This window comes from Hesperophylax consimilis, chromosome 11, assembly GCF_061612785.1.
Source record: "Hesperophylax consimilis isolate HC1 chromosome 11, BYU_Hcon_1.0, whole genome shotgun sequence".
Classification (NCBI taxonomy): Eukaryota; Metazoa; Arthropoda; class Insecta; order Trichoptera; family Limnephilidae; genus Hesperophylax; species Hesperophylax consimilis.
This window is the reverse complement of record NC_142846.1, coordinates 4,110,808-4,128,305: the sequence shown is the minus strand read 5'-3', so window position 1 is coordinate 4,128,305 and position 17,498 is coordinate 4,110,808. Positions and strand designations below refer to the sequence as shown.

Sequence of the window (17,498 nt, the reverse complement as noted above, 5' to 3'; positions counted from 1 at the left end):
TTTAGTTTTTCCTATGGGGAAATTTAACCCGGACATAAAGTCGGAAATAATTATGTAAAATAAAACAAAAAAAATGTTTCATGGTTTTTCGGTTGAGAATGACCCGTGCTCATGTAGTGATGCTAAACCGTGGTCGGGCGGTAAGGCTTTCTACTAGCAAGCTGGAGATCGCGGGTTCAAATTCCGGCGCGCACAAGCAAATTCTATTGGATAAATTTCTGTTATTTCACAAATTACTAATTAAAAATAATATAAAGTATATTTGCGGCACGTTTCAGAGTTAAAGATACTCTCAGTATCGCTCTGGTGTAAGACCACCATTCAGAATTAAAACGTTGCTTAAAATGGCTTTGGCCGTGTTCGATGACTAGATCTGAATGGCCAGATACTCCCCCACCTTCCTCTTCTTCATATCCTTCCCCTACCCACTACTTTCTGCCTTATAACATACTCCAATTGTGGATGCCATAGTCACACTGGCTCCAGACGGTCGGGAGCAGTTGGAACTCTTGTGCATTTTCACACGAAATAAATCTTACAGAAAATTATTAAACCTAATTTTGTAAATGAATTTTTACGAGTATATTCAGCTTTCTAATGGCTCCACTTGTTCATATTTCCAAAGAAGAAGAGAAACTTCAACTGATTATTTCGTGCACTTCATTATTTAAAATTAATACATTTTGAAAATACTATAAGCTTTTGCTTTACTTAGAATTAGAGGGCACCTGTTCAAATTGTATAAATATTTTACGAGCAAGCAGTCACTTTAAATTGTTTTTCAAATGTTAAAAACACAAACTCGTACTTTGAATTGGATACCTGGAAAATTGAGAAAAGAGAAAAGAATGAATTGCTTTCCTAATTGTGGATTTTTGTTTCGGTTACAAGAAATTTTTTTAATTATTAGAATATTAATGAAATTACAGAATAATGAATCTTTGACTGGGAAGTTTTCCCGTTTCTTGGAGAAAATAATTTTAGCATAAAATTAAATTCATCAAGTTTAAAATATAAGATAGGTAATCATCTTTTTTTGTTGATTGATTCTATGATGTGTAGTAATTTATTTATTAATACCCCAAACTAGGGAAATGACCGTATTAAGGTGGTAACATAAATAAGAAAATATAAAAAGAAAAAATAAGAAAATAAAAATACAATCATACAATGTTGTACATATATCGTTATACATATGGTAAAACAAAAAAAATAGTAAATATATATACGATAATATGGTACGGTAATTTGATTTTGAAGAGGGTCTGTATTAACCTTACTGCATTGCTGCTTGAACCCATTATACACCTTATGAGCCAAGAATACACGGAAACGTTATCCAAACGATGTGTTCATTTTTGGTACTATCATCCTTTGTTCTGATCTTAGTCTTGTTGTGTAACTGTGATCTACAAGACTATGAAGCTTGGGATTGTTCGTATAGTACATTATAAGTGCATGTATATAAATCTGTATTACGTATAATAATTTTATTAAGATATTAATTATAAATGTGTAAGAATTATTATCATAACTTATTAACTTACGAATAAGAGGAAAACTACTAAAACTTTCTGAAAATTACTTAGACAACCGATGCATGAAATTAAAATTCTTAAACTCTATAAGCAAAAAAAAAAGTTTTTAGCCGGCGTTCCTCAAGGTTCCATACTAGGTCCAATTCTATATATTTTATTAAATACATTTTTAGACATGTAAAGCACTTTGTATATATTTTTTTATATTAACTCCACACAGGAGGCCCTGAAGAAAATAATTTCCCTCAGGGCCTATGTCATCTTTGGGGATGCTGTGTGGAGGGTCTTATTGTGGAGAGGAAGGAGTGAACATGGGTCTTGAAGAGTTCCATGTTGTAGGAGGGAGGAAACACAGAGGCCGGCAGTTCGTTCCACAGCCGAGCTGTTTAACTTAAGAACGAATCGTAGAAGCGACCCGTTCTCATGTGACAAATGTCAACCGTGTACAAATGTTGGGCGCGCGTTTGGCGTGTATCCCGACTACGCACCGGTGCTGAAGGGATCAATGACGCTAGTTCCTCAGAGCATCTTCCATTGTAATACCGATAGAACAAGGACAGCATACCTACCTGACGCCTGTGCTCTAAAGATTGCAGTCCGTTTGTTAAGATTGGGGAATCTATCAAACGGACCGCCCGTTTTTGCACAGAGTCAAGGGTTTTTTCAGGTATTTAGGGGCTCCGGACCAGAGATGGCTGCCAAATTCGACAGTAGGGCGCACTAAATATATATGCTGATGATACTGCTTTAGTGATTTCTAGCGGTGATTTGAAAACTTATATAGACCTTTTACAAAAATACTACATTGAATTCTTAAAATGGTCTCATGACTCTGGCTTAATCATAAATGCCAAGAAAACTAAGTTGTTACACATAAGATCCCCTAATGTTATGGTATTTATTACACCAGAAATAAAGACTCGTACCTCAGATTGCTTACACGATGGTATTCCTGCAATGTCTACCTGTGAAAATATGGAACTAGTTAAAGAATTTGTTTATTTAGGTGTCAATATCGACTTTTTCAAGTGGAATATACAAATAAACAAAGTTTGTGCACGACTAAGATCAATTGTAAGCAGATTGTACAAACTAAATTTTTTGTACAATCTGCACACTTCGAATAATTAACTATCTTACAGAGCAAATGTATTTGAAGTTCACATACTACGAGCAGAGTACTGGAAAATTTTGTTCTCCTACGGTGATTTGAAAAGGGTTCTCCCGTGCACGAATCTAAAATAATTTTAAATAATTCCGCACTTAAATAGCTCTATGTGGCGCTGAATAATTTGTCCAACTATGATTTTAAAATTAAAATTAAAATCTATTTGTTCTCATTTTTGGTAGTAAACAAAGTGAAATACAATTAATTAATTATACGTTAATACGCACCTCATTCAGGAAAAAAAACAAGAAAGATCACTATTTAGATTAGAAACGAATGTATAAGGGTGTGTTGAGTTGTGTGTGAAAGAAATGTAAATTTTTGGAGGCGGGTTTGAGAACCACTTATTGGATAACCAACACCTCTGCCATAAGTCTCCCCAATTCGTGCTTTAGCTGGGATGCTGGTTTAACGGGTGAGATGTATTAAGGATGCGCCTGACCACCCTTTGGGGAGACTTTTTGACCTGTCCAAGTGTTTTCTCTTGACCCATCGCCTTGCGCCGCAGCAGAAGGGATAGATGATACGTCCGTCACTTCTGAACAAACGGATTCCTGGATTCCTACCCACCTGAACCGGATAGTAGTTGGATGTAACTAAATAATTAAGGAAATTAATATATTTCTGTTATCACATATTTTACGACGCCGAATCCTTTATGAGGCCTATCACTGGACACGTATCATGTGTCAAATGGGATTTAACCTTAGTAATTTCATTTCGGTAATTTTTCTTGGTTTCTTAATGCTCTCATGCTTTCTGTTTAGAGATAAGAATAATTGCTGCAGATTAACTCGTGTAGAAACTGTTGAATTTTAACTCAATAAATATGCAAACAACTGGCCCAATCAGTCAGTTGTCCGACGACATTCGCATTCGAAGTTGTGTTTCAATTGCAAATCCTTCCCTAAGGTACCCCGAGATAAAACCGGCATTTTACAGTCAATGTCACTGGCGTAGGTGTCCAGTACACCATCCCTAATACCATTTTCCTTCCCAGAACTTCACTTCTTTCCTTTCCTTTAAAAGATTATCCCTACAGCATCCCCAAAGATGACAAAGTTCCCGAGGGAAATTGTTTTCCTTTAGGTTTCCTATGTGAGGTTAAAGTAAAAAAAAATTACATAACAAAAAACATTCTACTTAGTAGTATTAACCCACACTAACAATTTTTCAAAACAGTGTATTATAATAATAATAATTTTTATTCCAGGATGTGGGTAGGTTAGTGAAAATTCATAAAAATAATGAGTAATTATGCGAATAAAGCAATTTTTTAAGACTACATTGATAAAAATAAACAACTGCATTTGCACATCTCTCTTCCCCCACTCCTGCCAGACTCCCAAAATTTCCTATATTGTAATTTCCGCAGTCCCACCGTTTTTAGGTAGTGTAGTGTAAAAATAAAGTTATTAAATATTATGCCTTCTTTAGCCAACGTTTTGGACAGCATTACAGTGTTCGTCATCAGGGCAGATGTTTGATGATGAAACTGATTGATGATGGACACTGCAATGCTGTGCAAAACGTTGCCTAAATAACTAGGTAACGCAACACGGCATAATATCTCAAAACAAATCACTATAATACTTTTGGCCATGAAAATCTAAAAAATTGCTTGAACTACTTTCCTTGCATTTGTAGCTTAATCCTAGATTAACCCTAGCCACCAGCCACCTTCCTTCGGTTGGCACAAAAACTCCCCCGTTTAATGAGCGCTCCTATCGGTGAATCTCCCACAAAATCCTCGCTTCGGGCCAGTCAGCAAATTAAGGATTAAGAAGATCTATAACTTATACTGCCACCAAAAATTTTTCATGACTTATTACTGATAAATTATTAATTAAAACTATAACAGTGATTTGTGGAAATAATTAAAACCTTTCCAAGTGGCCAGAGAATCTCTGAAATACCAATGCTTCAAATTATAATTAACCATCACGATGATAACTTCTTGGTATCCGTTAGATATTTATATATCACCTCTTAGATACTTTTCAGTTATTTTGACTCCTGGTGTAACCAGACTCAAGTTGTTTTCAACTCGAGCATGCCATATTCTCATTGGTCAATACGTCCATTTTTTAACATTGTTCATTACAGGCCCCTTATTTACCAATTAGTTATATATAAATAGAGTATACATTCTTTTTAATATCAATGTGAAATATTGTTCCCGTGCGGGAAGAAGGAATGGTGTGTGGCGGCTGTCGATATCGCCCGAATCCTTCCGAGCGCGAACAAACTCAACGAATGAGTTGAAGGTGACGGCGGCAGCGTGCCGTCGCGCAAATGCTCCACTAGTTTTTCAACATTAATAAATTAATTTACACGGCTACTTATTATGGGAAAACCCTACTTTCCGGTGAAAACTTATATACCAATGCTTTCCTTATATTTTCCAGTACGACGATACAAGATTCCATTCAATGTACTTGCCCGTTCAACACGCTCTTGTGTCCTGTTCAGGGTTGATCAATGCAAAACGAACTCTAAGCAGAATATTTTCCTTAACAGACTGTGCAATAATTACAATAGCGTATTATCCGATGTTGATATTTTCAGTTGCGATCTTACCAAGTACAAGAGGTCCGTGAAAGAATATTTCTCTGATGGTTTGTGAATAATGTTTATGTCTCTATTGTTTATATCTCTATTATGATTTGATTTATATCTACAACCTCTCTTCATTGCTATAAGTGAATTGTTTTGTAAATTTTTAATTTTATATAATCTTTTGTTTTGTACAAATTTTTGAATTCATATTCCTTTCTTACAAATTTAATTTACTTATTCCATATTATGCTGTCTCAGTAGAGGTAAAGTCACAAAGAGGAAATCCATAATTGGTTTTATTGTGGCTACTATAATACTCATGTACAAACTGATTGAATGTAAACTGACGATTTCACGAAAATTAATAAGTAAATAAAATAAATAAATATCTCCGTGTGCATGTCGGCATTTTGAAGATATTATCGGAGACCTGTGAACCATTAAAATGGCTACCATTCTGAAACTTAAAACAGGTTTTCGCTGCGCTTTGTAAAAAACATGACAACCTTTCTTAGTTTTGGAGAGTTAATTGATTATTGCAAAGCCACATTGCACATAAAGTTTAGTCAACTGAAATAGATACATTGAGCTGATGCAAATTTCCTGGGACTCAGTTCGAATATTTCAAAATTCTGCTTTATAATTTAGATTTAATGTACGGAGAAAATAATATTCCCAGTTGAGTACACGAGCTCTAACTAGAGACAGTGTGAATGGTCAAAATTATATGGGAGTTAGAAAACTGCATGTACAAGAAGGGGCAAAAGTAATGTCATAATTTTTGCAAAAGGCATCAAATGTCATTGTGCTTTGACATATATCTTGTAGACTGATAGAAAATTAGTTGACAACAAGCAATGGAAAAATACACACCTGAAGAACGCTTAATTATTGTTACTGCTTATTTGACCAATTTCCGGTCTGTTGTTTAAACGCAAGTTGGGTAAAAGTAATGACGTAATATGAATTTTGCTGAATTTTCTAATATTAATTAATGCTGCCATTTTGTTAGAAATGAAAAAAAAAATGGCTTTGTTTTCACGGAAATTTTATTTGAACGTTTGTACGAGACGCTCAGCCAAACGCTTAATTGTTCGCGTACATGGTGAAGAACGACTAGGAAAACGACGACCAAATTCACGCTGCGTCAAAACAACAGAGCAGAAATTGGTCAAATAAGCAGTAACAATTATTCCGCGTACTTTAGATGTATATCGCTCTATTGCTTGTTGTCAACTAATTATCTATCGGTCTAAAACATAAATTTCAAAGCACAATGACAATCTACGCAATTTGCAAAAAATATGGTACATTCACATTATGACATTACTTTTGCCCCACCTTTTGTGATTTTACTTCCCCAGTAAGCAAATAGTAATATTCAACTGTTTACAATGCAACATGTATAAATGCGTTCTGTTTATCATACCGAACTAATTGGAAATATTTTATATCCCATGATCATGTTTGAATTCACTTTTTGAATTACTCTAACTAAAACAATTGGTTAGAGTTTTTAGAAAACCAAACCTCATTAAACTCTCAGTATTATGACAAAAGTTCTCATAGTTTTTTATTTTATTTTGGATAGGCAATCATTGTTTATTGTTGTTGTTATACGCCCATAGGGGCTTTTACATAGATTATAAATAAGTTTTACATAAGTTATCGAGTTAGAATTTATACTAAGAGTTATAAAAGTGAAGAATTTTAAAAAAATATACAAGTAGTTTTTGAAGAATATGGCGTAAAGAAACATTTTAAACAACATAATATTTAACAATAACAAAGAACAAAATATAATATAAAACATTACAATAACATATCTAATCGTTAAATCTATTACAATAATTTGTATGATTCCACAAAGTGTTGGTTTAATTTGAATTTAAGATTATAAAGGGAATCATGGAATATATCTATAATACCACCAAACTTGTTGCCCAAATCATGCATCCTATTGGTCGTATGAGAAATATATAGATTCGCAAAGAATGCAAAGCTGATGTAAGCGTTATCAGTATGACTAAGAAAGGGACGCTTATATGGTTTGGGCATATTGAGCGAATAACGAAGAAACGAGTGTAAGGAGAATATATGATGCGAATGTGTATGGTAGAAGTCGGGGGAAGGAAGACATGGCACGATCAAGTGAACCAGATACTTGAGTCGGGCCATGTCAGGAGTCGGAATAATAGAAGAGTATCTATGAGATGATGTATGAATGTGAATGAAGCAAGCCTCTAACCACCCCATAATGTATATATTGTATATTATGCTCTTGTCCACTCCCTGCTTATTTACGGAATCATATGTTGGGGAGGATCTTATAAAAACAACCTAAACTCAGTAAAAGTCTCGCAAAAAATTATTATAAAGGTAATACTTAAAAAAAACTCTACTTTCCAAACAAAATTACCTTTTAAATTGTTTCCAGTACCAAATATTGATGACATATTTAAGCAAACTTCCATTACAAAAATGTGTAAGGAAAAAAATAACACAGAATATCAAGAATTTTACAAACTGATGAGAAATGGAAATCAATTTATTACGCCAATTTTTAAAACATCTCAAATGCAAAACCATTATATTTACCAAGACATAAAAAAACTACAATAATCTTTCTTCCGAATTGCGCTGTATTACGAACTAACAAGAAAAAATAAATAAAATCAAACTTTTTTTCCAAAAAAACTTTTATTAAAAAAAAAATATATATATATATTTTACACATAACATAATATTATAACATTGAATCTAAGTAAGTTTGATTTTATTTATTTCATCAGGCACAAGAGCTCCTCTTTTCTGATAAGGTATACAAATCTTTTCAATCAATATTAATTTAATCTAATTCTACCTTATTTGCACTATAGAAACTTATGTACTTGTATCTCTTGTTTACTTACTTACTTACTCTCTAATGTCATTTCACAATCAAATGCCACATATATTTGTAATTCTTTTTTTTTAAATATTTCTACGATTTTAACTGTGACATGTTATCATTGTTTATGGTATATTTATACCGTTGATATTAAATAAATAAATAAATGAACATGACCAATTATGAACCTTAATATTATATTTTGCAAAATATGTATTTATTAATGTAACCCATATGATCTATATTAAAATAATAATAAAAAAATGTAGTAATTGCTCTGAATCTACAATGTGACGAATGTAGGCAATTCATTAATTTATTATATATTCCCGCCACTCATCCTACCGGAGACAGGGAGAACTGCCCAGCATACCTAGCAGCGCTTTCGAGGGATTTCTCCACGATCAGCTATGGCGTCTAACTACATAGATGAAGACTATGATGTTGACTTTAAGAGAACTAATAGGTTAGACCAATGGACGGAAGAAATGGTAGAAAAAAACAGTGAAGTGGGAAGTTTTATATGTGTGCAAGTTAATATACGATCAATCTCTAAATATTGGGATGTTTTACATGCTAACCTCCAAAATTGTTGGAAAAATATAGATTTATTAATGTTATGTGAAACATCTATAAAAAGTGAACAAACTTGTCTTTTCGAAATTCCAGGTTATAATAGCATCAGTTACTGTCGCACATCCAAATCGGGAGGGGGTATAAGCTTATATATCCGGGATACTTTAATTTTTACACAAAATACATATGAAACAATGTTTTTCGAAAATATCTCATGCCTAATAACATTACCTAATAATACAACACTTAATGTTCTTGCTATTTATAGACCACCAAATCTTAGTAAACAATCTTTTATAAATGAGCTTTCTTCATTACTAAACAAACATTCGAACCGTAATGAAAATATGTTAATATTTGGTGATATAAATATTGATTTGCTAAATTATATTGACGCTATAACGATCAACTATGAAAACACTCTTTCAAATAATTATTTTACTAAATGTATCAGTGACGTTACGAGGGAAGCCATAGCTAAAGGTAAAGTGACACGTACGTGCCTGGATCATATATTTGTTAGGTATATTAATAAGCACAAAGACACGGACATGCTACGTGCTTGTGTATGTGACTTCATTATTGCTGATCACTTTACAACAGGTGTGAGCATTCCATATTATAAAATGAATAAACGTATTGTAAATGAAGTACGGCAGGTCTCAATTTTATCCCAAAAACGTATAGATTGCTCTATTAGAAATTATAACTGGAGTGCTTTACTACAGACAAACGATTGCACTAATTTATATAATCAAATAAAATCCAATTTTAACGAATTGTATGAAAATAGTAGATTAATTATAGATGTCAAACCTAAAGCTCGACCTTGGATAATAAAAGAATGGATGACCGAAGATATTTTATCACATATTAAAAAAAAAGATTTTTTATTTAAACGATGGAAAAATTCACCAACAAATACAATTTATGAAAAACAATATAAATCATTTCGTAATTATGTCACCAAATTAATAATCAAAAATAAAACGGCATTTTATAATGATAGATTTAAGCATCATTTTACAGACAGCAAAAAAACCTGGGATGAAATAAATAAAATTCTAGGACGTAACACAAAGAGTAACTGTGATGATGTTATATCTAGATATATGCTAAAAGATCAATCCGTGGAAATTGTGACAAACCAATTTGTAAACTATTTTTCAGACAGCATTTCTTCAATGGTACACAAATGTGATTTTAGGGCATCAAATATCGTCCCGCCAGAATTGCAACATAGCTTATATATACCACGAGCGTCACTCGCAGACATAGTGAGCATAGTGAAGCTCCTCAAAAATTCAAAGTCTCCTGGCATAGACAACATACGAATGTTTGACATAAAAAGACACATAGATATCCTAGGCCCTATATTAACACATCTAATTAACATAATTTTAACTCAGGCTGTAATACCGGATGAGCTGAAGTGTAGTATTGTCAGACCTATTTACAAAAGTGGAAAACATACCGATATAGGAAACTATAGACCGATTAGTATACTACCAGCTATAGAAAAGATTCTCGAAAAATACTTATCTTTAAAACTAACTAAATACTTGGACTTCTTTTCTATAATAGATCCCAATCAATATGGTTTCAAAAAAAAAAAAGTACCGAAATGTTACTACAGGATTTTTCTAATTTTATAAATAATGAATTGAATAACAAAAGACATGTTTTGGTACTGTTCATAGACAATTCTAAGGCATTTGATACTATAGATACGACGAAATTGTTAAATATTTTGGAGGCAATAGGGGTAAGAGGAAATACACTCAAACTATTCAAAAACTTTTTAACCAACCGCCAAATCAAGATAAAAATATCAGATAAATTTAGTGAAATAAAAAATGTCAAAACTGGAGTTCCACAGGGGTCAATTTTGGGACCAACATTTTATATTATCTTTGTATCTCTTATGACAAAAATTTTTTCGTTTGTTAAATATTATGTATACGCTGATGATACTGCACTTGTCATATCCCATGAAAATTTATCTATTGCAATGAAATTGTTGCAGCAAGACTTTATTTCTTTATTAAGGTGGTCACATGATTATGGTTTACTAATTAATTCTAAAAAAACAAAACTGATGCATATAAGATCACCACATGCCAAGTATAGCGAGGCACCTCTAATCATATCTCACTCTTTTGACTGCATTCACAACAATATCACACAGCCCTGTGCGTGTACAAATATCGAACTGGTTAACCAATATGTCTATCTAGGAGTTACAGTAGATTGTAACATGAAATGGGATGTACACATTTCAAAACTGTGTAAGCGCCTTCGGTCTATTGTAGGAAGACTGTATAAAATAAAATATTTTGTGCCTTTAAAAACTATGAAATTGATTTATCTGTCTTTTGCAGAATCTACCGTAAGATATGGGATAACTTCATGGGGTCAATCGTGCAAAACCAACATAAAACATGTACAAATGATTCAAAATGCCATTGTAAAGTTGTTAGTAAGCAAAACCGTTTATAACCAGAGGAGAGACATTAGTATTATGTATAAATCAATAAATGTATTACCGATTCGTGCCCTTATGTGGCAAAAAATTGTATTACAGCATATATCTGACAGTCCGTATAAAACAATGGTGGATCATGTACACAATACACGTTTCATACAAAATAAAGGAATGAAAGTACCTATGTTTCAAAACAAATATGGTCAAAGAACTCTTGAATACACAATACCTTTAATTTTTAACAAATTGCCATATGAATTAAAAGAAAATTGCTCCATTAATAAATTCTCTTTAATATTAAAATCATGGCTACTAAGGAGTAACCTCATGTATTAAGACTGTTTTTTTTTTCCCCACAACACTGTTTCTGTATTTTCAAATTTAAGGTATAACACAATTTTTTATTTATATTTTTTTTGGTTTTTTTGTAGAAATGTATGTATTACTACGCTAAAGCGTTGATGATTATTTTAATTTTATGTACTATACTATTATTATAGGTGCAACTAATCTCCTGCTGACAAGCTACTTGCAGTAGCTTAGCGGGTATAAATAATATTGTATGTAATCTTTATACAAATAAAAAAAAAAAAATAAAAAAAATTATTTTTTAAATGATAAACTAATCTTTATAAGACAAGATTTTTATGCATAGCACAAAGGATAACAAATTATTATAACCATTAATTACTCGCCTGAAATATTCATACAAATTGAAAATATCTCCCGAGTAAAAATAAATGCCACCGACGGAAATTGAAACCGCACCTTTTGATGTCCGGTCAGGTGCTCTGGAGCACTGAGATACGTCGGCTTATTTCCAACCCGCAAGTATTGTAATGTACAAGTACTTCAATCGATAATTACTGCTTATTATAGTTCATTAATGCTTTAAAAATAACTATAATAAATAAATAAAGAGTAAGAATGTGTAATATATAATAGTGGCAAATGGCAAGACATTTTTCCGACCCTTCCTCTTTCCCATTTCCTTTCCCTCCACAATTCCTCCACCCTCGCAATATTTCCCGAATTGGAGATGCTATAATTTCACTGGTCCAGGCAGTAGGGTTTATCCAAGCGAAATATTCCTATCGACTAGCAAAACTTACACAGTAAAAAATATAATATTTTCTTTTTTAACTTGTTAAACTGCTGAATATAAATATACGAATAATATTCTTATAAATGATTAACAATATGATTTATTTGGTAAGCCTTTTTAACGTGTAAGCTTCCGGTTCTGACAACAGAAGATGGAAAGTTTTCCCTCACTTCCTGTAAGGCGACAATAGCCTTCGCGCTGCATTCTCCCCAGCAGCCCACAGCTTTCAGTAAAGGGTGAACGGCGGGAGAGAAAGGTTGTGTTAGCGAGCTTTTTACATTTTGTGACGAAACTTCAGTAAACCACCGCAGTAAATTTATAAAAATTTCGAAAAAGTTATTTCTAAGAGTTTTAATAAAATGGTTTAATTGAGTTAATATTATTAAAAAAAAAGTTTAATATGAAGCGGGTGCCGTGTTTTGTTGTCTTTCTTTTCATTGGTAAGTTACATTTTACTGTATGAAAAAATTAATCCGGTATCATTTCCTAGTGAACTAGTTTTACATATTTACGGTATTTGTAAAACTGTGATATTATTATTACTGTTGTTATTTTGATGTGTTTATTAAAAAAAACATGTTTTATCAATTACGGAACATATGTAACCTAATCTAAATCGAAATCAAGCCGTACCACAATTATTAAACAAATCTGGTGTGTATGGGGGATGTGTTATTGTGTTCGTTATTTCTTGATACTTACAGGATGTCCGGGTGTAAATGCTACATGACGGTAGAACAACTTTTTTCGAAATTCCAACTTTTCATTCCCATAAAAACAATTCAACTTTTTTTACCAAAAAACTAACTTAAAACGTTAAAATTTTGAAAAAAGCTATTAGTTTATTCTACTTCTATAATCATGTAGAAACAGCTCCCGAAGTAAGTGCACTTTTTTACCCCAGGACGCGCTGTTTATATAAAAGTATTTAGTAGAATTTTCTAGTGCTTTTGAAGATAAAATTTAAAATCTTTATTGTAAAATTTATGACATTTTTTGGTAATGTACTAAAATACTTAAAACTCAAAAATATATATAATATAAAGTCGAATTGTAAGTTTTTAGATTTTCACGGCCAAAAGCATTATTGTTGTTTGTTGTTGGGGTGTTATGCCGTGTTGCGCTAACTCCTTCTTTAGCCGACGTTTCGGACAGCGTTGCAGTGTCCATCATCAAGGCAGATCCGGTAGATCCGAAGATATGTCCACATCTTCGGATCTACCGGATCTGCCTTGATGATGGACACTGCAACGCTGTCCGAAACGTCGGCTAAAGAAGGAGTTAGCGCAACACGGCATAACACCCCAACAACAAACAACTAAAGTCGAATTGATCCATTGTTTTTTTTTAATTTTTTTTTTTTACATATATTTGAGTTAGGAAAATTGATGTTTATCTGAATTTTCTATTATTTTTAAATGATGCAATTTTATTAGTTTTATATTTGAAATTTTGTAATATTGAAGAAATACCAGTTGTAAAACTGTTTTCCGAACACCGTTTATAGATTTTTATCAGTGTTAAATATGTTTGTCGTTGTGAGAAGGAAATTATAATTTTATTACTTAATACTCTACCCTAATTTGTATTAATATTATGTTATGGACAAACTACCTATTCGACACCTCAAAGCACTATATTTTATTTCTCTCCAAGGCAAGAACGTATTCAACTCGACGCATTTCATAAATTAGTCTATAAATGGGTTATAATAAAACTAAACAAAACTAAAAAAATGAGCGGGTTTACTTATAATGAGTTATTATTTCGGACGGTTAGATGATGTTTAATGACGTTTAAAAAATACTCAAATACAGCACAAGAGTCCCAACAATTCCCAATCATCGTGAGCCAATGAGAATATGGCATTTCCAATTGGAATATGTTGTGAAGCTGAAAGTAGTCCGAGGGTTAGGAGATGGGGAAGAGGAAGGTGGGGAAGTACCTGGCTATTCAGATCTGATCACCAAACACGGCTAAAGCCATTTCAAGCAACGTTTTATTTTTTAATTTGTTGCCCTTACGCCAGGGCGATTCTGAGAGCAACTTTCACTCTGCAACGTGCTGCAAGTATACTACATATTAATTTTAATGAATAAATTGTGAATAACGTTAAACATAAACACAAATTTATCAATTCATATTTACTTGCGCACGCCGGGGTTTTAACCCGCAATCTCTGGTTTGGTGGTCGAGAACCTTACCCCTAGGCCACGGAGGCCGTCAAAAAACCTCTTACAACGCAGGTACTTCTTTGATTAGGTTTCTAACTCCTTACTAGGGTAGTTATTTCGGATAATTAGGTGATTATTTTAAAAACCCAATCGCTTTAAAACGTAGAATGCCAAAGTTAATTTTGTCAAGAACGTTTACAAAATACTCTAAAACCTCTTACATAATAGGTACTTATTTGATCTGGTTTCTAACTCGTTTTATCACTCGCGTGCTTCTTGGTTAAAACAATATTCAGTAATGAGTACTTGGAATAAGACAAGGAGAGAAAAATAAACAAGTTGTGAAATGGTTCAAAAAGCTGAGTTCTCGGAACGAACACCATCTAATAAAAGTCAGTTAAGTGTTGCAACGCAACAAGCAAGGGTTTACCAGTTTTGGCAATTAAACAAAGTTTCGTGAAAAATTCAACCGCAACATTAAATAGGCACTTATGTGCATACCATATCATGCGCGCTCTGTGCACAGTTATATGAGAAAGATAATTGATTTTTATACACCGCAAGGCACTGTATTGGGCCCATTACTGTTTGTCGTGTATGTTAACGGTAAAGCTTTGTGTTATTTTATACGCTGACAACACGATCATCATAGTAAAGGGTTAAAAGTCAGGACTGGGATATTGTGAAAGTAAATGCAAAGAATTCTATCATATTTATTTCTCAAAAAAAATGTTCAGAACATATTACAATCCCGAAATAGTTATACATAACAAGAAATGTAAAAAAACTGTCTTTAATTATAGCTATTGCACCATTAGACAAAGACAGAGAAATAAAGTAACTCGGAGCGCATCATGACATACATGTAACAGTTATTTAAAAAAGCATATTACGCATAAGTTCTCTCATTAATTCAATATAGAATAGAGTTGGATGGAGAGTTGCATATGAAAACAAATTAAATACTGTAACCGTAAAGGTAGCAAAAAGATTAATTATTATTAAAGTAATTCTCAAAAACACTTGTTTTTCAGCAACATTGTTTGAACTTAGTAGAAGAGAGAGTGAGAATATATACGATAATCAAACTGAACCATAGCGAAAAGACATGGTGAAAAGTAAAAACGTACCTTTTTGAATTTATGTCTGAAATAGAAAAATGATCTGATCGTATCACTTTGCAAGAAACGAAGATCGAAACATTGAATAAGGTAAATTATTATCTTTAACGTCCAGGTATAGCTTTTGCTATTTTCTTTATATTTCAATAACGATTGGAAAAAGCTACATATAATATTAAAAATCTTTATTTACGTTGTCTATTCTATTGCGTCTTTTATTATTTAAATCAAGTCAACCGGTACAGTAGTTGAATAAATGACAAAATTAATGTATTTGGAGATTTCAATCTCTACCTACCGGAAGAATTCTTTTAAAGTAGATCATCCTTTATTTCCGTATTTATAATGCATTAAGTTTCAAAGCTTTACAATCCAGAGAGCAGGGTTTGTTTTGTCACACATTAATCGATGTTTGATGTATTACGAATTGCGTTATTTTTAATATAATAAACAAAAAAAAACTCCACTTTGTTTTTTAGTTGAAAAACTCCAAATAAAGAAATATTAAGAACGTACAAGTAATATTATTTTCGCGTTTTAAAATACCAAAAAATGATTGAAATGTACGAAAATTATCGTTATTTGTCCGAAATCATTTATGTGGTGATACGCATTTTTAAAGTCTCTAGTAATTGACAATGTCTAGATATATTGTATGAGCAATGCAAGCCACACACAGATCGTGTGGACACTGCAGATGACACGATTAATCTCAAACCATTCAAACGCTAAGCAATTACCTCTGTATTAATTATTATTGTTGGTCTGTTGGATACTCTGAAGAGATAAATCTACAGATGAGTGATGTGGGCGTGTCCGCAAGCCCGAAAGAAGCCCAATTGTTAAATAAATCTATTTGAATTATGATTTTGTTTTCGTGAATAAAATAATGCAAATCTTGGAAGATCTAGCTGAAACTCGACAAATAGACTCGTTGTCCATAAAAATACATTTTATCAACTTTTGCAGATACTACAGTAGTTAATATACAAAATAAATGTCGGTCTTACCCAATCGGGATTTGGTTCAGTTTCGAGCGCGTTAACTCCAGTTCCTTGGAAGGAAGGTTTAATCCTCAGTCAAAAAAATTTAATCAAGTTTTGAAAGACATGTTAAAAATGAACAGCAGTCAAGAGCCAGTACCTGGGGTGGAAGGTTCTTAATCAGACCAAAAAAGGATTTATTTAAAAAAATGGAAAAAAATGTGTTTAATTAAACTTTAAAGATTACCAATTTCATTATTGTAGAATTGTAATGTTTTCACCCTCCCTCAACGTTATAACGAATTAACATTTTGTTACGTTTGATTTGGAACTTCTCGCGGTTTATCAACCCTTCAATCTTAAAGAATTAATATGTCACGTTGTGTCAATTTTTTGTTTCGACAGGGATTAATTCATTGAAGGATCCTTTTAATTGGTTGTGGTAACTTTGGTTCTTTTTAGATGAGGCGTGTTACATTCTGTATGGTTTGAAAATAAGACAATGACCGACTACCCTGATTTTAACTACCTTTTCCTACCTTGTTTGCTCGCCCAAACGTTTCCGGTTGCTGCAGTCGATAATGTGCTAATATAATGAGACAATTAATTACAAGTACATGAAATTCGCTATAGACAATTCAATTCAAGATGCACAAAATTCTAAGTTAATGATTTGACTAGGGATTGTTAGTTTGTGAGTTATTTCTATGAGTAGGTATTTTCGGGAATAGCTAGAGACAAAACATGTGTTGCTTTCGATTGGTCTCCGTCCAAATCCCATCCATCAACGTGACCAGCTCGAGAGCAGCCAAGTTGATGGTCCAATCCCAACACCTCCAGAAATGAATTGAATATCGCTCAGCGACAGATGAAATAATGACATGTTTTGCCTCCTGCCG

The 17,498-nt window shown here is 32.7% G+C and overlaps 1 protein-coding gene across 1 annotated transcript in view; it reads left to right on the top strand.

Annotated features, from left to right (window-relative positions):
• The first annotated feature begins 12,721 nt into the window (after nucleotides 1-12,721).
• Nucleotides 12,722-17,498, top strand: part of LOC149419662 (uncharacterized) — a 41,166-nt gene continuing 36,389 nt past the window's right edge. The window contains exon 1 of the mRNA XM_089637515.1: nucleotides 12,722-12,761. Coding sequence (XP_089493641.1) covers nucleotides 12,722-12,761 — 40 coding nt within the window. The remainder of the gene's footprint in view (nucleotides 12,762-17,498) is intronic.